This window comes from Lotus japonicus, chromosome 2 (genome assembly GCF_012489685.1).
Source record: "Lotus japonicus ecotype B-129 chromosome 2, LjGifu_v1.2".
NCBI lineage: Eukaryota > Viridiplantae > Streptophyta > Magnoliopsida > Fabales > Fabaceae > Lotus > Lotus japonicus.
The window spans coordinates 45,605,032-45,624,251 of NC_080042.1; the positions used below are offsets into that span (position 1 = coordinate 45,605,032).

Genomic DNA, 19,220 nt, shown 5'->3' on the forward strand with positions numbered 1-19,220 from the left:
GATTCGTTTTTCAGAAGATGTGTTATGGACTCAAGACATCAAGCCCATCCAAGACCCAAGTCTCTACGCTGGATGTCTATTTATTCAAGTTTTGTAACCCTAGCTGTGCAAGGATTTTGAGCGTGTTGTTTTCATCCCTAGGGTTTATTGTGTGAGTCTTTCTTGTGAGTTTTGTACCAACTTAGTGCTTTCGTGTTCATCAAAGTACTGAGTTGATTTGTTTAGTTGAGTTGTAATCTCATCAACCTTGTTTATTGATAAACAAGTCTTGATCGCTGTGGCAGTGGTCATTAGGGGTTAGAGAAAGTTTTCTCATAGCTTAGAGGAGAAGGGCTAAGCTAGATTCACTTGTGTAATAGTGGTAGACATAAAAAAAGCTCTATACTAAGGGGAAGTACTTAGGTATAGGAGGGACTTTCATGAGACCTTAGAGCTATTATTTAATAGTGAATTAACTCCTGGATTGGTATCCTCCAGACGTAGGTGATGTTCACCGAACTGGGTTAACAATCCCTTGTGTTCTTTTATTTATGGTTCTGTTTAGTTGTTAACGAGAAACATTTAACTCTGACTGTTGTGTATTATTGTCGTACACGTTGGTGCAACATCGTGTACAACATCTGTCCCAGGTGCATACGAATTTCATAAATATATATATATATATATATATATTCTTTCAAGTCAATTCTACTAATGTACACACATATATATATATAATATTACTAAATATATTTAAAAATTGAAATTAAATAATATGCATAATCATTAGAGTCAATAGAAAATAATACATGATGTAATTAATTTTTTTTCTTTATGCAATAGAAAATAATACTAATTATGTGATTGTTTCTTTATGGAATTAGCTATTTTCAATACTATTTTTATTTACAAGTATTAATTAATAAAATATTATTATTTGAATTTTTTCTTCAAATTATGCATAATAATTAACATTTGACTGGTTATATTTAATATTTTATTTATATGTATGGCATTTTTAATTAATATTAAAATTATTTTATACATATAAATAAAATTTATTTAATAATTAATATTTTATCACTATTTATTTTAATTAGTAATTAAAGTTTTAATTTAGTTTAGTATTTAATATTTTTAAACTCAAATAAAATATTTCATATTTTAGTTAAATGTATTAGATGTTTATAATCAATATTTAATATAATTAATAAAATAATTTAATATAACAATTTTCAAAAAGGGAATAGTTAAAAAATTTATTACTCACTTCATCTATAATATTTTTTGGTCTTTAATCTATTTATGATATAAGACCATGTAGAGACATATTTGGTGTCTCTATCTAAGACTCCCATTAAATTTCAGAAATATTTATTGTTCTTTTTCATATATGCATATCCCTTTTTATAATTTACTTTCTTGAAATCTTAAATATGTACACCCTTCGGTCACTATTATATGCAAAAGTTAGTTTTGTAGGTTCATTCAATAAATGATGTATGTGACCATTTTAATGACTACATACATCATTTATTAAATGAACCTAAAAAGCTAACTTTTGCTTATAATAGCGACCGGAGGGTGTATGTACCAAAGAAATAGACTTTTATAATCACTTACTTTTAAACGTTTAAAGGAATAGGCCCTAAAAACTTCTCCGAAATGGCAAGGCATCATGACTGATCCATTTCCATGCATGTATCATTTGCCTATAACCGCCACTATACAGGACCATACTGTTCTTTCCCAACACGTAATTATAAACTTTATGTAACCGTTACTAATTATTTTTAATATTCTAATTAATAGCTCTTTTTTTTTAGTTGACTAATTAATTGCTCTTAAATCAACAAGTTCGTTGAATTCTCCGATAATTGCTCCTCAAAGTAACGCCTAAAATCCCTTCCATACTTATCTAACACTATAAATATGACCTTTGTCTATTCCTTCTTAGCCACCAAAGAGAACTGAAACCAGTCTCAAAGTTACAATCAAACTATGAAGTCGTGTCCAAAGCTTAGAAACTCCTATGTAATTTTTTCTCTTTTTTTTTTCCATTGAGCTTTTCAGACATCTAAACGATGCTTTTCTTTTTATTCTTCTGAATGTGATTCGAGTTTGAGTATATCGAATGCACTTTTCTCTTTTCTTTTCCAGTATTTTAAAGAAAATTGTTTCTTGGTTTTGTTCAAAGATCAATTTTGTGTCTTTTGCTTCAGTGTTTTTTTTACTCTAATTACCTTGTTCCATGACTAGAATTTTGTTTGGTTGATTCAAGTCATACATGCATAACCTAAGTAAGGGTCATTGTTAAATCATATGAATGAAAAATACAGTTGAACCCACAATGGTGTGAATGTTCCACGCATAACCGTGAAATAAAGTCAAATCAAATTTGTTATTCCTTGTCACAGGGTTCTAAATATTATAACAATTTAATATATGAACATTATGCATCAATCATTTTAATCCCTAAATAATTGAAATTATCGATTGAAAACAATTTTTTGATTTGTGCAGGTTGCAGGGATTATTTTTGCAGTGGTGTTATTGGGGTCACTAGGAGTGAAGGTAGCAGAATGCAGAGTAGTCAGAAGATTACAGGATCTTGAGTACCCTGCTATCAACTGCAGAAAACATAGTGCAGTCTTGACTGATTTTGGTGGTGTTGGTGATGGCAAAACATCTAACACCAAGGCCTTTCAATCTGCAATCAGCAATCTCAGCCACTATGCAAATGATGGCGGGGCTATGCTGGTGGTGCCACCAGGGAAATGGCTCACAGGAAGCTTTAATCTCACTAGCCATTTCACACTTTTTCTCCAAAAAGAGGCTGTCATTCTTGGATCTCAGGTATCTAGTCACCTTCTCCCCTTTTCCTGTGGTTAAATTGTTATATTATTTGGGTCTTTGATTCATTGCATTCGGTGTGACCCTAATCGAAGCCAACAATATCTAATGGCTCAAAGGTTTTTTCAAGATCGGATGACTAATGTGGATCAAACGATTCAAATTTCTTATTTGCGTGAATTTACGATTTTATTCATTATGGTTACATAATTCCAATCCAATTATAAAAAAAAACACCATGTTGATTTTGTGGTCAATCATGTGTTCTTCATATGAGATGTGAATGAGTAAAAAAAAAAGATAAAATCCGATGTTGTTCTTGTGGCCAATCGCGTATTGTCTATATGAGGTGTGGAAAAAAAGTAAAAAAATTATAGTTGTTGACTAATTGAATATGATTTCTTTTTCTTTCAAAAAAAAAAAGAATTTAATGGATATGCACTGTCAGTGTAAAATAGTTTTACACTGACATCCAATTGAATTCCGCCAAATAAGCAAATGTGATTTTGTTTTAATTAAAATTAAAAATGAATGTAACTCTCTTTCCACGTGGCAAAAATTGATTTCTTTTGTGTATTACACATGTCCTTTGCATTCTATTTTACTATGAAAGTAGCATTTATCAAAAGCTATGTAGCATTCGTCAACACAGTGCAATTGATGGAAATTTATTTATCTAATCACATTTATCTCTAACCTATCTTTGATTTCTGGTCACGTTAGTTAAGCACCATTTGACATCAATTGTTAGTTTTTTTTAATTACTTTTCTCCTAAATAAACACTACGATTGACCATTGACCAACTTTAACAGGTTGAATCAGAGTGGCCCTCACTTCCTGTTCTTCCATCATATGGCAGAGGAAGGGATGCACCTGCTGGAAGGTTCAGTAGTCTCATTTTTGGAACAAACCTCACTGATGTTGTTATTACTGGTAAAACTTCAAGGCCCATATACTATCATCACTATCAGAATTTGTTAATTCATTCCCCTTTGGAAAATCATTTTTAATTTCACATGTTTTGAATTTGTTCATTAGGTCACAATGGTACTATTGATGGGCAAGGATCTTACTGGTGGGACAAGTTCCACAAGGGACAATTTACACTCACCAGGCCTTACATGATTGAGATTATGTACTCTAATCAAATTCAAATCTCGAATCTCACTTTGGTCAATTCCCCATCTTGGTTTGTCCATCCAATTTACAGCAGGTTTGACAATGATCTTCATGGACCATATTTTCTGTTATGTTATTCTCATGTTCTTGTCTCACCTTTCTCTGCAGTGACATTATAATTCAAGGGCTGACCATTCTTGCACCAGTTGACTCTCCTAACACAGATGGAATTGATCCTGGTAATATTTATAACATTTCTATAATTATATTATATATATTTTATTTCCACTGGATTTCAATTTAGTCCTTAAAAGATGAAAAAAGGACAAAATCCATTTTAGATCTTGAAAGACTAACTGAAATTTGGTTTCATCTTTCGGCGACTAGTTTCCCTATTTTCTTAGCCCTGATAATTTTCAACGAGTAAAGTTACTATTCACTTAAATTTCAATCATTCTCTAACTATTTTCCTCAATTTTGCAGATTCTTGTTCCAACACTAGGATTGAAGATTGCTATATTGTATCTGGTGATGATTGCATTGCAGTGAAAAGTGGTTGGGATGAGTATGGAATCAAAGTTGGGATGCCAAGCCAACACATAATAATCAGAAGACTTACATGCATATCCCCAGATAGTGCTATGATTGCTTTAGGAAGTGAAATGTCTGGTGGAATCCAAGACATTAGAGCAGAAGACCTCACTGCTATCAACACTCAATCAGCAGTTAGAATCAAAACTGCAGTTGGTAGAGGAGCATATGTGAAGAACATTTTTGTCAAAGGAATGAACTTGTTCACCATGAAATATGTGTTTTGGATGACAGGTTCTTATGGATCACACCCTGACACTGGCTTTGATCCAAAAGCACTTCCTACCATCACTGGAATCAATTATAGAGATGTGATTGCGAAGAATGTCACATATCCTGCAAAGCTTGAAGGAATTGCTAATGATCCTTTCACTGGAATTTGCATTTCTAATGCGAATATTGAGAAAGTGGGAAAGAAATTGGCATGGAATTGCACTGATGTTCACGGTGTTACAAGCAATGTGTCTCCTGAGCCTTGTGCATTGCTGCAAGAGAAGCCTGGGAAATTTGACTGTCCTTTTCCAGCAGACAAACTTCCCATTGAAAGTGTTCAGCTGAAGACTTGTTCCTTTAAAAGTTTGTCACTCTTCTGAGAGAATGAATGTATTTTAAATTTTGAATGTAATACAGTAATGATGCTATTGTTATCTATGAATGAGTTCTGAAAAAATTAAATCAAATTTAGAGAGTAAACATGTGTTTTCCTTGGTACCATAATGTTGGTCGGGTTGGATTACCTATAATCGCTTATTTGAGCTTATGTTATACCATAAAGGCATAAACACTTATGCAAGTATTTAGCTTATAGCTTATGTTAATGGCTTATGCCTTATGGCCTATTTATAAGTTGTTTTGAACTAATTTTCGTAAAATGTTTTGATTAACTTATGAATAACAACTCATGTTAACATACAACTTATGTTCTAATTATTTAAATAAGTGTCTCAAATTAGCATATGAATAAGCATTTAATCCAGTTATCGCTTAATTAAACTGTTTACTCAAACACAATCTAAATCAGCACCAGGTATTAATGCCTCAATTTGGACTCATGATTTGAACCAATCTACTATAGAGAACCCTGCATTTTGGACTCATGTTAAGTTCATTTTCACAAAGATTAGTAATCAGGAATGAAAACCAGTAACTAATGAATTCAATTTTACTAATTATACCTGGAGCTGACTGTGCAGTACATGAATCTTTCCTGATATAATCTCCATCATGAGTACTCCAAAACCATAAATGTCACTACCCTCAATGGAAGTATTGGTGGATACATGACTGGAGCATGTGCAAAATAAAATGTGACTCGATTCAGGACTGAGAAGTTTAGCAAGACCATAATCAGAAATATTGGGATTCCAATTCTCATCAAGCAATATAGTGCTGGATTTTATGCTGCCAGGGAGAATCTTTGGTTTATTTTCCTCATGAAGGTATGCCAATCTGCAAATGTACCTTGTCTTCAGGTCAAATAAACATAAATTTCCTCAGATGATTTGTAATGTTTATTTTGGTATCTAATTAATTCTAACCCTTTTGCCACATTATGAATAATGTTTGATCTTATAGTCCACGTTAAAGGGCTAACTTGTCCAGGAAATTCATGAAGCCAATAATGCAGATTTCCATTGTCTACATATTCAGATACTGACATCCTGAGAGGAGGACTATTTAGTGTTAAAATTTGTATATTTACAATAATAATATGAGTAGAACTTGAAAGAGTTCTTTCATTTTAGATAAAATTAGTTTTACCTGTAAACACCCTCAGCACAGTACCCAAGCAATTTCACCAAGTTGTTGTGCTTTACATGTCCAATTTCCTCCATTTGTGATGCAAAATATTCTTTAAGTTGACTACTAATAAACAGGTAAGAAATTCAAGTCACTATTTACTTGCTTTCCAATGATGTCAACCTAAAACTGAAGAGTTTTTCCGATTACTAAGTCACAATCTGAACCATATGCAGATAATAATAACATTAATAAAAATAACATGTTGATGGTTTTAGTCCTTTAGATTCCTTGCACGGGATGCAATTTTATAGTATGCTTGGAAATCTTTCTACAGTTGATTCTAAAACCAAAATCAATTCTGGACATAAGCTTTTGTGAGTAGCTTCTCAATGCCGGACTTGATTCTTGAGAAAAAGTCAACTAATCCAAACATGCATTTAGTAAAATAAATTCTCTATTACATTAAATTGATCAGACAAAGCAAAACATGACATGAAGTTACCTCATACTTTTGTCAAGCAACATGCACAAATCCAACTTGATAGTTCTGATTAAATTCAACTTTCAAAACAACTAATTTCTGTGATCAGTGAAGGCATAATAATTCCATCAATTTAGAAAAGCAATGTTGGATTTCAGTCTCAGAAATCACCAAGTAGCAATTGATTATCACAAACAATTGTAGGATTGGAATGCAATCAGTAGGAAAGAACGAGAATCAAGGATCACTCTTGATTCTGATACCAGAGCTGAACACGATGAGAACAAGAGAGAATAATGATCAGAGGGAAGGAAAACTTTATTGAATTGCACTAAAGTACAATGTGTTAACTCTGAGTATTTATTACTCAGTCTGAGGACTTAAGTCCACTAACATCAGATCCTAGGGACCAAACTATAAAAGAAACAAATATTTCTGAATTACAATTAACTCCAATACTCCCTCCTAATTCAGAATACTATCAAGTGACATGATATTGAGCTTCTTGCACAGCAAGGAAAACCTCTCAGCCTTCAGAGGCTTAGTGAAAAAATCTGCAAGCTGATCTTCAGTTGGACAATGCACAAGCATCAGCTTCTCCTTAGACACTTGGTCTCTCAGAAAATGAAACCTGGTTTCAATATGTTTACTACGTCCATGTGCTACTGGATGCTTGGCCAAGTCAATTGCTGACTTATTATCAATCAGAAGCTTCATTGTGCTAGATGTCTTCAGTCCAATCTCTTCTAACAACATGCTAAGCCACACAGCCTGACAAGCTCCATAAGAAGCTGCAACATACTCAGCTTCACATGAAGATAATGCTACAATCGGCTGCTTCTTTGAGCACCAAGAAATTGGTGCATCTCCACACAAAAACACATATCCAGTAGTGCTTTTCCTATCATCCTTATCTCCACACCAGTCTGAATCAACATATCCAACCACATCATTCCTCATATTATAAGCTTTGCCAGGAAACAAGATTCCATGATCAACTGTTCCCTTTATGTATCTGAGAATTCTCTTTGCAGCTAAGAAGTGTGTCTCCTTAGGATTTTCCATAAACCTACTCACCAATCCCACACCATAACTGATCTCAGGCCTACTGCAACACAAATATCTCAGTGAACCAACAATCTGCTTAAACAGAGTAGAGTTCACTGCTTTTCCAGTATCAGACTTAGTGAGAATCAGTCCACAATCCACTGGTGTAGCTGCTGGATTACAATCAGCAAGATTGAATCTCTTCAACACTTCAGTAGCATATTTCTTCTGACTCATGAACACACCTCTCTCAGTCTTCAGAAACTCAATTCCTAGAAAATAGGATAACTCTCCCATGTCACTCATCTCAAACTCTTTTTCCATCTTATCTTTAAACTTGTGTACCTCAGCCTCATCACTCCCAGTCACAAGCAAATCATCAACATACAAACATACAATAAGAATACCTGAACTCTTAGACTTGATCACATACACACCATGCTCAGTTGTGCATTTTAAGAACCCCATCTGATTCAAGAATGAATCAATCCTCTTATTCCAAGCTCGAGGAGCTTGCTTGAGGCCATACAAAGCCTTATGCAACTTGTACACCATATGCTCACTGCCCTGCACCTCAAAACCAGGTGGCTGATGTATGTAAACCTCCTCATCCAAAGGACCATTCAAGAAAGCTGATTTTACATCCAGCTGATGTAACTTCCAACCCTTCAAGCTAGCAGCTATAACCACCAACCTAACAGTTTCCATTCTCGCTACAGGAGCAAAAACCTCAGTATAGTCCAAACCCTCTTTCTGTTGAAAACCTCTAGCTACAAGTCTGGCTTTGTATCTAGACACTGAACCATCAGGCTTTAGCTTGGTCTTATAAACCCATTTCACTGAAATTGGCTTCTTCTTCTCAGGCAGTTCCACCAAACTCCAAGTTTTATTTTTATCAATGGAATTCAGCTCCTCTCTCATAGCAGTAATCCAGTTCTCATGCTTGAAGGCTTCTTCAACACTCACTGGCTCAGTCTCAGCATAAAGTGCCAAATGAACCAAGTCACCATCTCCAGTAACTGCATTGTCTGGGAAAAGGACATAGTCATTAAGCCTAGCTGGAGGCTGTCTCACTCTTGAAGACCTCTGAACTCCTTGTTGAGTAGGTACTGCCATCCCTTGATCTCCATTAGAGACTATCACAGTCTCTAGCAAGGGATTCAACTCAGGAAAGTTGACACTTGTTCTAGTATTAGGCAAGCTAGTGCCCACTGATTGATCATGTTGCCAATCCCAACCAGATTCCTCATCTATGACAACATCTCTACTAACAATTATGGCATTAGTAGTAGGATTAAGAAGCCTATAGGCACCTGTAGAATGAAAACCAACTAACAAGAGCTTCTCACTCTTATCATCAAGTTTCTTCCTTCTCTGATCAGGTATATGTCTGAAACATAATGAACCAAAAACCCTTAAATGTCTTACACTAGGTTTAAGTCCTGTCCAGGCTTCTTCAGGAGTAAGAGACTTCAGCTTCTTAGTAGGGCATCTATTTATGATGTATGTGGCTGTAGACACAGCTTCTCCCCACAGATGAGCTGGCAAGTTCTTACTCTTAAGCATGCTTCTCACCATGTTTGCAATAGTCCTATTTCTCCTCTCAGCCACACCATTGTGCTGAGGAGTATATGGCGCTATTACTTCATGAAAGATGCCCTCTTCTTCACAATAACTCTTCATTTCATTTGAAACATACTCTCCACCTCCATCAGTTCTCAGAGTCTTCACTTTTCTTCCACTTTGCTTTTCAACCATAGCCTTGAACTTCTTAAAAATTCCAAACACCTCTGATTTCTTACTGAGAAGATATGTCCACATTCTTCTAGTATGATCATCAATAAATGACACAAAATACCTATTGCCTCCTGTAGAAGCAACCTCAAAGGGACCACAAACATCTGAAAAGATCACATCAAGAGCTCCCTTTGACACCACTGGCATTGTATCACCAAATGAATTCCTAGGTAGCTTACTGAGCAAACAACCTTCACAGAGCTGTCCTGGAGACTTGATCATTGGTAGACCCTCAACCATTCCATCATGATGAAGCTGATGCAATCCTTTGAAGTGTAGATGACCATATCTCAAGTGCCATAACCAGTTCTCATCTTGAAGACTAGCTGACAAACATTTCAGTTCATCAGTTTGCAAATCTACACGAAATGTCCTATTCTTTGACAATACTGACTTCAAAATAAACTTCTTCTTTGGATCAAACAGCTCCAATCTCCTATCTTCAATCTTAACAGAATATCCCTTTTCTACCAGTTGTCCCAGACTGATCAGGTTATGTGTCACATTTGGAACATACAAAACATCAGGAATGAAGGCCTGCTTTCCATTCCTTTTTTTCACCAAAACCTTGCCAATACCAGCAGCCTTGATAGTTCTATTATCTGCAAATTTGACACTACTAATCTTCCCTTCATCTAGCTCTACAAACCACTCCTTGTGGCCTGTCATATGGGAAGAACAGCCAGAATCCAAGTACCAAGTGCCCTCAATATTGGAACTAGATTCCACAGCAGAATTACTAACTTCTTGTCTAACTATCTCAGAAGCTTTCACATGACTACTAAGAACTATAACAGAACTATCATTTGCAGGCATATCATGTGAACTATCATTGACTGGCAGATCATTTGAACTATTATTTGCAGGCATATCATAAACAACAAGTAATACCTGCTCATCATCAGAGTCATCTTCCTCCTGAGCAGAGTATGCACTCTCACCACCACTTTGCTTGGCATTCTTCTTCTTACTTTTGCACTCAAATGCAAAATGGCCATACTTTTTGCAGGCAAAACACTGAACACTCTGCTTGCTTTTCCCTTTCTTGAACTTATCTTTGTCCTGATTCTTTTCCTTGGAATCCCACTTCTTCTTGGATTCACCCTCATTCTCATGTGAAGACTGCCCAGAATCCTTGTTCTTCCAATTCTTCTCCTTGAAGGTCTTATAGTTGCTACCCCATTTCTTCTTGCTAGTACTGCCTTTAACGTATAGTGCCTGCTCAGTTTCTCTCTCAGAATCTCGCAGATTTAACCGCATTTCATGAGCCTCCAATGAACCTTGAAGCTCCTCCACCTTCATAGTCTCAAGATCCTTAGACTCCTCTATCGTAGTGACTATATGATCAAATCTTGTAGTCAAAGATCGAAGAACCTTTTCTACAAGCATTTGATCATTCATGGTCTCTCCATTCGTCTTCATTTGGTTTGTCAAGGTCTGAAGTCGAGTGAAAAACTTAGAAATCGTCTCTGATTTCTCCATCTTCAGAGCTTCATACTGTCTTATGAGAGTTTGCAACTTGACCTTCTTCAATTTTGCCACACCTTCGTAACTCTTGATCAGAATATCCCACGCCTCCTTCGACGTTTTCGCCGCTGCAATTTTCTCAAAATTGGCAGGGGAAACACACTGATGGATAATGAACAGAGCCCGCATATCTTTCTTCTTCAATTCCTTGTTAGCTGCAATCTGCTCCACCGTGGGTTCCGCTGGTAGAGCCTCCAACCCAGAAGTCACCAGCTCAAGAACGTCCTGGAATCCGAAAATCACGAGCATCTGGGTGTTCCACCGTTCCCAATCAGTCTTGCCGTCAAGAACCGGCAACGAAGCTGGGAAATTACCGTTTGTTCCAGCCATCACCTTGAAAGAGGCGTCCACTTCCACCGGAGCTTCAAACGGAGCAAGCACCTCCGTTATGACTGATTCACACTCCGCCGTAGATCGCCGTGCACTGGTGGTGGCTTACGTCGCCGGTCGCCGGATCGTCAAGCTCTGATACCACTGTTGGATTTCAGTCTCAGAAATCACCAAGTAGCAATTGATTATCACAAACAATTGTAGGATTGGAATGCAATCAGTAGGAAAGAACGAGAATCAAAGATCACTCTTGATTCTGATACCAGAGCTGAACACGATGAGAACAAGAGAGAATAATGATCAGAGGGAAGGAAAACTTTATTGAATCGCACTAAAGTACAATGTGTAAACTCTGAGTATTTATTACTCAGTCTGAGGACTTAAGTCCACTAACATCAGATCCTAGGGACCAAACTATAAAAGAAACAAATATTTCTGAATTACAATTAACTCCAATAAGCAATTCCATCAATTTAGAAAAGCAAAATTGAATGCATACAAGAAAACATTACAAACAGCCAAAGAAACACCAAATCTCTCGCTATGCGCAGTTTCGAGGAAGTGTCTGACCACTTTATCTATTGTTCACAGCCTCACCCCGTGTTTTACCTAAGAGACTGTTCCCAAGACTTCAACCCCAGACCACAGTCACATGACAACATTTATTTTTTACAGTTTTGTCAAGACTCCCCTTCAAATTACCAACGGTCAAACTGGAGAATGGGGCACATGCACCGTTTTCCTATCAATGAAATTAGCTTGCAGAATATTGGTTATTATTCGTGGACTGGGTTAGACTTAGAGCTATAGAAGTCGCCTAGGACAGGATGATCTAAACTCATTTGAAGTCAGAAACCTGAAGACAAACAAATAAGGACAACTAAGACACACTTTAAAGGCGCACTGTCTTGTGGGCATGTGGGTTGGGTGGGACGTTGCATGATAGGACTCACCAGTAGGCATGAGCATGAGCTAGCAGTTGGACGGCTAGCGTGAGGCCTTCTCAAGGCCTAGAGGAGCGACTCATCACACCCCTTCCAGTGAGGTCCACACGACTCTCTTGCAACAGGCTTCATCATAATAGGGCGAATCGACCGTAGTGAGGAGATCTTGCCACGCCATCAGAGATTAGGTTTAGAATGTTCTCTTGTAAGGACTCTTGGGCGATTATTTATAAGGCCCAAGAGTCCAATTCGGCTAAGGATTAGGATCCAGACCCTCCCACTATAAAAGGAGGGGTTTGACTTGTATAAGGGGGTTGAATTGCGGCTAGATTATTACACTTTCCTATTTCTGTAGAGTTTCCCATCTTAGGGCTTCTCTTGTTCTGCTAGACAAACAATTTGTGGCATATTTTTCCATTAAAACCAACATCATGCATTACGTACAATTGTGACTCTACAATTCTATAATTATCTCCTTAATTAGAATAGCCTACCATTTAAACCAACACATCTTACATTTTTGCAGAGCACTAATTATGTGATTTTGTAATTTCTTCATAATTAGAATAGCCTAGTTGTAAGATAGCTTATTCAACAGTTAAGCTACTTTCGATGGATTGTATTATGCTATTTATATGGGAAACCTCCAACATGAGAAGACACAGATCAAACCTATATTTTTCAGAGTCTAATGATAGCAATTCCGCAAGTGCACGGATTGCCTGAAGTAATATAAAGATATCGAACCACAGAGATAGTTGTTTATCAAATTGTTCAAGGACTTTAGTGTTCAGAATTGGAAATTAAAAGGTAAAAGCAATATATGTTTGAAGTTTGATTGTGTGAGAAACAATTGTGAGTAAAAGCTAAAATTATAATTCAGAAAAGAAGTGCCCTGGGCAAAGCTCCACTTAGTCCAATTATGTTTCTCAAATCAAGTTCTTATATGAAATTCAGAATCCTTATCCATGGTGATGTAGCCTCTACCTCAACTTGTTAATTCCTTAATCAAGTAAATCATTCAATTTCATTTGTCAAACCTAATGCCTTAGTGCCTAGTCAATTCAATTGAAGAATGAAGTTTATAAGTTCATGCCAACACAATAAGTTTCTACACTTATACCTAAGTGATAGCAAACAAATCAATCTCATCCCAAGTCCCTTAATCCTTACCAACTTCCCTTGTGCAAGAAGAAAGCAAAACACTTGTGTGCCCTCAAGAGAATATTGATTCAGAGAAAAGATACATGGAAAAGAAACTTTATTCATATAAGAACATAAGGAGATCAAACCATAATCAGAACTAAGGTTCACTTCACCCAAAGTACAAAGAGAAATTAGCCAAGCATGGCAAGAGAATTCATAATGTAAATCAAAAGAACAAAAACCTAAAAACAAGAGTGTCAAGAAGCCTCCCACAAGCTCCAAGAAACTAGAAAAGTACAAAGATACCTAAAAGAAATCACAAAATCCTAATTTATAGACTTTCCAGCGGCCCACCACGCACATGCGTGGACAACCTGTCCAAAATAACTCCCAGGCTCGTCCACCACGCATGCGTGTGGCCAAGGGGGTGCACATGCGTGGGCTTCAGCAAATCCTCCCCTTCGTTCACAGAACAGCCACGCATGTTTGTGGCACAGGTGGCGCACATGCGTGGCTCATCAGATTCTTCTCCGAATTTTGTAACTCCTTCTTCAACTATCATCATGGCTCATTACTTGGTCTTCAATCAACTTCATTAGCCATCAAAAACACTTGAAACCTTCAAGGAATCTTAACAAACCATCATTCCACCAATGTAACTCATGGATCCACTCATTTAATCACAATAATTCAGAAATCATCCATTCAATTCATCAAATAAAACTTCTAATATGCAATCAACTCTCATATTCTCTCTAGATTTCAGCTCAAATCTGAACATAAGAATTAACCTCAAACTAAAACTAATAAAAAGACCAAATAAATAAATTAAAAATACCTAAACTAATGCAAATGCAATTATGAACTATAAAGGGACTCAACTTGACTCAACACTCAATGAAGGACTCAAAAAGAAGAATAAAGAGGCAAAATGACTTGATAAACATAGAATAAACCTCGGGTCATCAAGAGTAAGCAAGACTTCCAAGCAAGAGCTCATCAACTTCCTCACATATCAAGCTCTTTCCTCACATTTTGGTGCTCTAACATACAAGCACAAAACTTCAGCCCTGGTAATCAATCAAATCAAAGTTAGTTGCTAAGAAGCAAGAATCAGATAGAGACTGAAAATGGTTGTAACTTTGGCTAGGGTAAAGGTAGGGAAACCAAGAAGAGGGATAGCACAAGAAGCTCTCAAGACATTTTGGGGTGAGTGACTTCTTTATTCAATACAACCTGAGCAGAATGCTAAGACTTTGGGACTCCTTCCTTCTTTTTATATTTATTTTCCTTTTATATTTTTTTTCAATTATCAAGGCACTTGCCCTTCTTTTGACAATTTAGCTAGCTTTTTTTTTTTCTTTGTTAGGAAGGAATTCTTTTATAATTTTACCTGCTCAAACAAAACCATAAGACACTCACCAACAACACAATTTACCATAGTTTGGGGACCAAGGAAAATTATTCAATTATAAGGCTCAACTTGGGCAACTAGGGGAAAAAGTGCAATTTCAACAAAACTTTGAGGCCAGAAAGAATTTCCTACCAAGTCTCTTAAAACATTCAAGCACTAAGCAACAATCAATATGCATTTCAAAACAGAGCTAAATGTGTGCAAACATGTTAGGAATAAACTTTGAGACACTTAGCACTCAACAAAAACAATAGGGTGTTGAAGCGAAATACCCTTTCTTATGAACTCAAGCAAGTAAGATCAAGCTACCTCACCTTCCAATCACAATAGTATGTACAAAGACCACAAGATAAAAACATGGAAGTATCATCAACTTTCAATAAGAAGCAGCTAAGTCAAGGGTGAAACCACTTAAGCAAGTTCAGCATAGCAGCAAGAAACTCAAGGATATTCATACTGACTCAAAGGTAAAAAGCAAAACATGCAAAAGACTCAATGCACTAACTACCTAAAAAGAAATTTTTTTTTTATAGAGGAACACAAAACTAAAGCAAACTCAAATTCAAGAAAAGCAAACCTGGACTTGGGTTGTCTCCCAAGAAGCTCAATTTTAAAGTCTTTGATAGACTTCTTTCCTTTTCAGCTAAGAAGGATTAGAATCACACTTTCTCAAACTTTTGCATGAGCAAGGTAGGAATTTTGCCCCAAACTTTTCCACAAGGTCTTCCCAAGTAACAATACTTCCTTGAGGTTGAGATTGAAACAAAACCTTAGCTTCATCCTTCAAGGAGTATGGGAACAACCTCAGCCTAAAGGCATCATCGGACACATCTTTTATCCTTACCATGCTACTGAACTGATGAAACTGCACCATATGAGCATGAAAATTCTCTGTGGCTGAACCTCCATATTGGTTCTCGCCTACAAGCTTTATGAGAGTTGGGTTCATCTCATAGTTGTCTTTTTTTACTTCTGAGACCGCCTTTCCTGAAATCTTAGCAAACTCTTCACAAACATATTCATTAATCACTTCACAGCTAAATACATCCTCATAGTTAGGATGCTTCAATGTTTCAATGACAGAAAATTTTACCTTTTCATCACCAACTTTCAAAGACAAAAGACCCTTGGCAACATTGATTTTTGCATTACCGGTTGCCAAGAAAGGTCTCCCCAAAATTAGAGGAACTCTAGAGTCCTCTTCAATGTCCAAAATCACAAAATCAACAGGAAAAATAAATTTGTCCACCCTTACCAAAACATCTTCAGCGACCCCATAGGGGCGCTTAATGGACCTGTCCGCCAACTGCAATGACATCAAGGTAGGGGTGGCCTCACCCATATCCAACCTTTTAAACATGGAGAGCAGCATCAGATTGATGCTAGCTCCCAGATCACACAAGGCTTTAGCCCCAGGCAATCCTTCAATGTCAACAGGAATAGTAAAACTCCTAGGATCTTTCAAATTTTGGGGGAGTTTTCTCTGGACAATTGCACTACACTCCTCTGTCATCATAATTGTTTCATTCACCTCACTCAATCTCTTCCTCCCAGATACAATATCCTTCATGAACTTTGCATAGGTAGGCATTTGCTCTAAGGCTTCAGAAAAAGGAATGTTGATTTGCAACTTTTTAAAAATTTCTAAGAACTTTGAAAATTGTTTTTCCAGATTTTTCTTCACTAAAGCCTTAGGAAATGGTACCTTGCAAGTTATTTTCTCAGGAGAAGAATCCTTACTCTCTTTGTTTTTTACAGCTTCCTCACTTTTTGTTCCCTCTTTTTCTTTCTCAAGTTCATCACTCTTCTTTTCAACTAACTCCTCAATTTCATTTAAAATTTTGCCACTCCTAAGAGTGACAGCAGAACAATTTTCAGATTTGGAGTCCTTAGGATTAATGAGAGTGTCACTGGGGAACATGCCTGGGAACCTTTCAGTAATGGCCTAGGAAATTTGTCCAACTTGAGTCTCCAAATTTTTTATGGAGGACTCGTGATTCTTCGAGCTGGTTCTGGTTTCATTTATGAAACTTCTGGTCTCATTCATGAAACTCTGATTGGTAAGTGTCAAATCAGCTACAATCTCCTCCAAACTCTTCTTACCATTCTCCTGATTTTGAGGTGGTGGAGGCCTTTGATTCAGCTGGTATTGCCTCTGATTTGGAAATTGCTTTGAACCACCAGCATCTCCTGAGTTGTTTTGGTCCCTCCAAGAGAAGTTAGGATGATTTCTCCAACCTGGATTATAAGTGTTGGAGTAGGGATCATTTTGATAATTCCCCATGGCCTTCACCTCTTCATCAAATTCAGCATCCTCAGCATTCCTTTGCCCACCTTCAAGCCTCTTCACCATGACATCCACCTTTTGTGCAAGCTTTTTGTTGGATGCAAGAACTGCATCAAGAGTCTCAACCTCATAAACTCCCTTCCGGTTCTGCCTGTCATTGTTTGAATGTGCAGCTCTAGCAGCCAACTTGTTTATGATATCAAGTGCTGGTTGGGTTGCTAGAGCATCAAAGGCTCCGCTTGCAGCTATGTCCAACTTGTCTCTAGTGTAGTCATTGAGAGCTGCATAGAACTTCTCCACTTGGTCAGCTGTGGAGAAGTTGTGGCCTGGGCATTTCATCAAGAGTCTTTTGAACCTCACCCATGACTCATAGAGATTCTCGGAGTCCAGCTGGATGAAGGAATTGATCTCTTGTTTCAACTTCCTTATGCGGTTGTAGGGAAAGAACTTAGCTGTAAATTTTTCAGCTAAATCATCCCAAGAAGTAATACTCCTCAATGGTTGTGTTCTCAACCATTCTTCAGCAGTGTTCCTGAAAGAAAAAGGAAACAACATTAACCTAATAGTGTCCAAGTTGACATTCCTTTTAAGTGTGGAACATTGTCTGGTAAAGCGCTCCAAGTGTCCATGAACATCCTCGTTTGCACTCCCACCGAATTGATGTTGACTGACCAAAGTGATGAAGTGTGGTGGAATTTGGAAGTCTGGAGGAGCATCTTGAGGTACAACAACGCTCCCCTCAAAGTTGTAGTCCACACGAGGTGCAGTGATGTCTCCCAAGGACCTTTGAGCCTCCTGCTCTTCTCGAAGTTGCCTATCTCTTTCATTCTGGGCAGCAACTTGAGCAGTGATCTCAGCACGAAGTCTCGCTTCCATTTCCACACGAAGCCTTGCTTCTATCTCAGCTAGTGTTTCTTCAGCGGCCATGTTAATAGCCGGGGTGCGTCTCCTCTGTTATGCAAGTCTGCGATGGAAGGTATGGTCAATCTCTGGATCAAATAGCAATGACTTAGGATCAACTGAACCTCGCATAAACTAGCAAACAGTTAATAGCACTTATTCACTCAGCAGAGATTCAAGCAAGTAAGTAACAAAGATTCTAAACAAAAACAATCCAAGAATGTTTGATAAAACAAAACTATCCCCGGCAACGGCGCCAAAAACTTGATAGCAATTCTGCAAGTGCACGGATTGCCCGAAGTAATATAAAGATATTGAACCACAGAGATAGTTGTTTATCAAATTGTTCAAGGACTTTAGTGTTCAAAATTGTAAATTAAAAGGTAAAAGCAATATATGTTTGAAGTTTGATTGTGTGAGAAACACTTGTGAGTAAAAGCTAAAATTATAATTCAGAAAAGAAGTACCCTGGGCAAAGCTCCACTTAGTCCAATTATGTTTCTCAAATCAAGTTCTTATATGAAATTCAGAATCCTTATCCATGGTGATGTAGCCTCTACCTCAACTTGTTAATTCCTTAATCAAGTAAATCATTCAATTTCATTTGCCAAACCTAATGCCTTAGTGCCTAGTCAATTCAATTGAAGAATGAAGTTTATAAGTTCATGCCAACACAATAAGTTTCTACCCTTATACCTAAGTGATAGCAAACAAATCAATCTCATCCCAAGTCCTTTAATCCTTACCAACTTCCGTTGTGCAAGAAGAAAGCAAAACACTTGTGTGCACTCAAGAGAATATTGATTCAGAGAAAAGATACTTGGAAAATAAACTTTATTCATATAAGAAAATAAGAGATCAAACCATAATCAGAACTAAAGTTCACTTCACCCAAAGTACAAAGAGAAATTAGCCAAGCATGGCTAGAGAATTCATAATGTAAATCAAAAGAACAAAAACCTGAAACAAGAGTGCCAAGAAGCCTCCCACAAGCTCCAAGAAACTAGAACTTAAGTTTTGTTCAGAAAAGTACAAAGATACCAAAAAGAAATCACAAAATC

The 19,220-nt window shown here is 37.0% G+C and overlaps 3 protein-coding genes across 3 annotated transcripts; 1 reads left to right on the forward strand and 2 right to left on the reverse strand.

The window, feature by feature from the left end:
- Positions 1-1,938: 1,938 nt before the first annotated feature.
- LOC130735413 (probable polygalacturonase) lies at positions 1,939-5,320 on the forward strand. The gene is made up of 6 exons (XM_057587415.1): positions 1,939-2,013; positions 2,503-2,835; positions 3,646-3,766; positions 3,872-4,046; positions 4,121-4,191; positions 4,436-5,320. Exons 1-6 carry the CDS (start codon positions 1,981-1,983, stop codon positions 5,134-5,136), a joined length of 1,434 nt encoding a protein of 477 aa, XP_057443398.1. The 5' UTR covers positions 1,939-1,980; the 3' UTR covers positions 5,137-5,320.
- A 292-nt stretch (positions 5,321-5,612) lies between these two features.
- LOC130736497 (probable serine/threonine-protein kinase At1g01540) lies at positions 5,613-6,378 on the reverse strand. The gene is made up of 4 exons (XM_057588323.1): positions 6,305-6,378; positions 6,082-6,204; positions 5,719-5,992; positions 5,613-5,624 (listed from the first exon to the last, which is right to left on the reverse strand). The coding sequence occupies exons 1-4, from the start codon at positions 6,376-6,378 to the stop codon at positions 5,613-5,615; spliced, it is 483 nt and encodes a 160-aa protein (XP_057444306.1).
- Positions 6,379-16,917: 10,539 nt separating this feature from the next.
- Positions 16,918-18,186, reverse strand: LOC130736498 (uncharacterized). Its single transcript, XM_057588324.1, has one exon. The coding sequence runs from the start codon at positions 18,184-18,186 to the stop codon at positions 16,918-16,920; it is 1,269 nt and encodes a 422-aa protein (XP_057444307.1).
- Positions 18,187-19,220: the final 1,034 nt, after the last annotated feature.

What these genes read in the sequence shown, in the direction of transcription:
- LOC130735413 (XM_057587415.1), top strand. Translation starts at nt 1,981, where the DNA reads ATGAAGTCGTGTCCAAAGCTTAGAAACTCCTAT. An exon ending in CACTGATGTTGTTATTACTG is followed by an intron (nt 3,767 to 3,871) that starts GTAAAACTTCAA and finishes TTTGTTCATTAG; the next exon opens with GTCACAATGGTACTATTGAT. An exon ending in GTCCATCCAATTTACAGCAG is followed by an intron (nt 4,047 to 4,120) that starts GTTTGACAATGA and finishes CTTTCTCTGCAG; the next exon opens with TGACATTATAATTCAAGGGC.
- LOC130736497 (XM_057588323.1), bottom strand. Translation starts at nt 6,378, where the DNA reads ATGGAGGAAATTGGACATGTAAAGCACAACAACTTGGTGAAATTGCTT. An exon ending in TGTGCTGAGGGTGTTTACAG is followed by an intron (nt 6,205 to 6,304) that starts GTAAAACTAATT and finishes TCCTCCTCTCAG; the next exon opens with GATGTCAGTATCTGAATATG. An exon ending in ATTCATAATGTGGCAAAAGG is followed by an intron (nt 5,993 to 6,081) that starts GTTAGAATTAAT and finishes GTACATTTGCAG; the next exon opens with ATTGGCATACCTTCATGAGG.
- LOC130736498 (XM_057588324.1), bottom strand. Translation starts at nt 18,186, where the DNA reads ATGGCCGCTGAAGAAACACTAGCTGAGATAGAAGCAAGGCTTCGTGTG.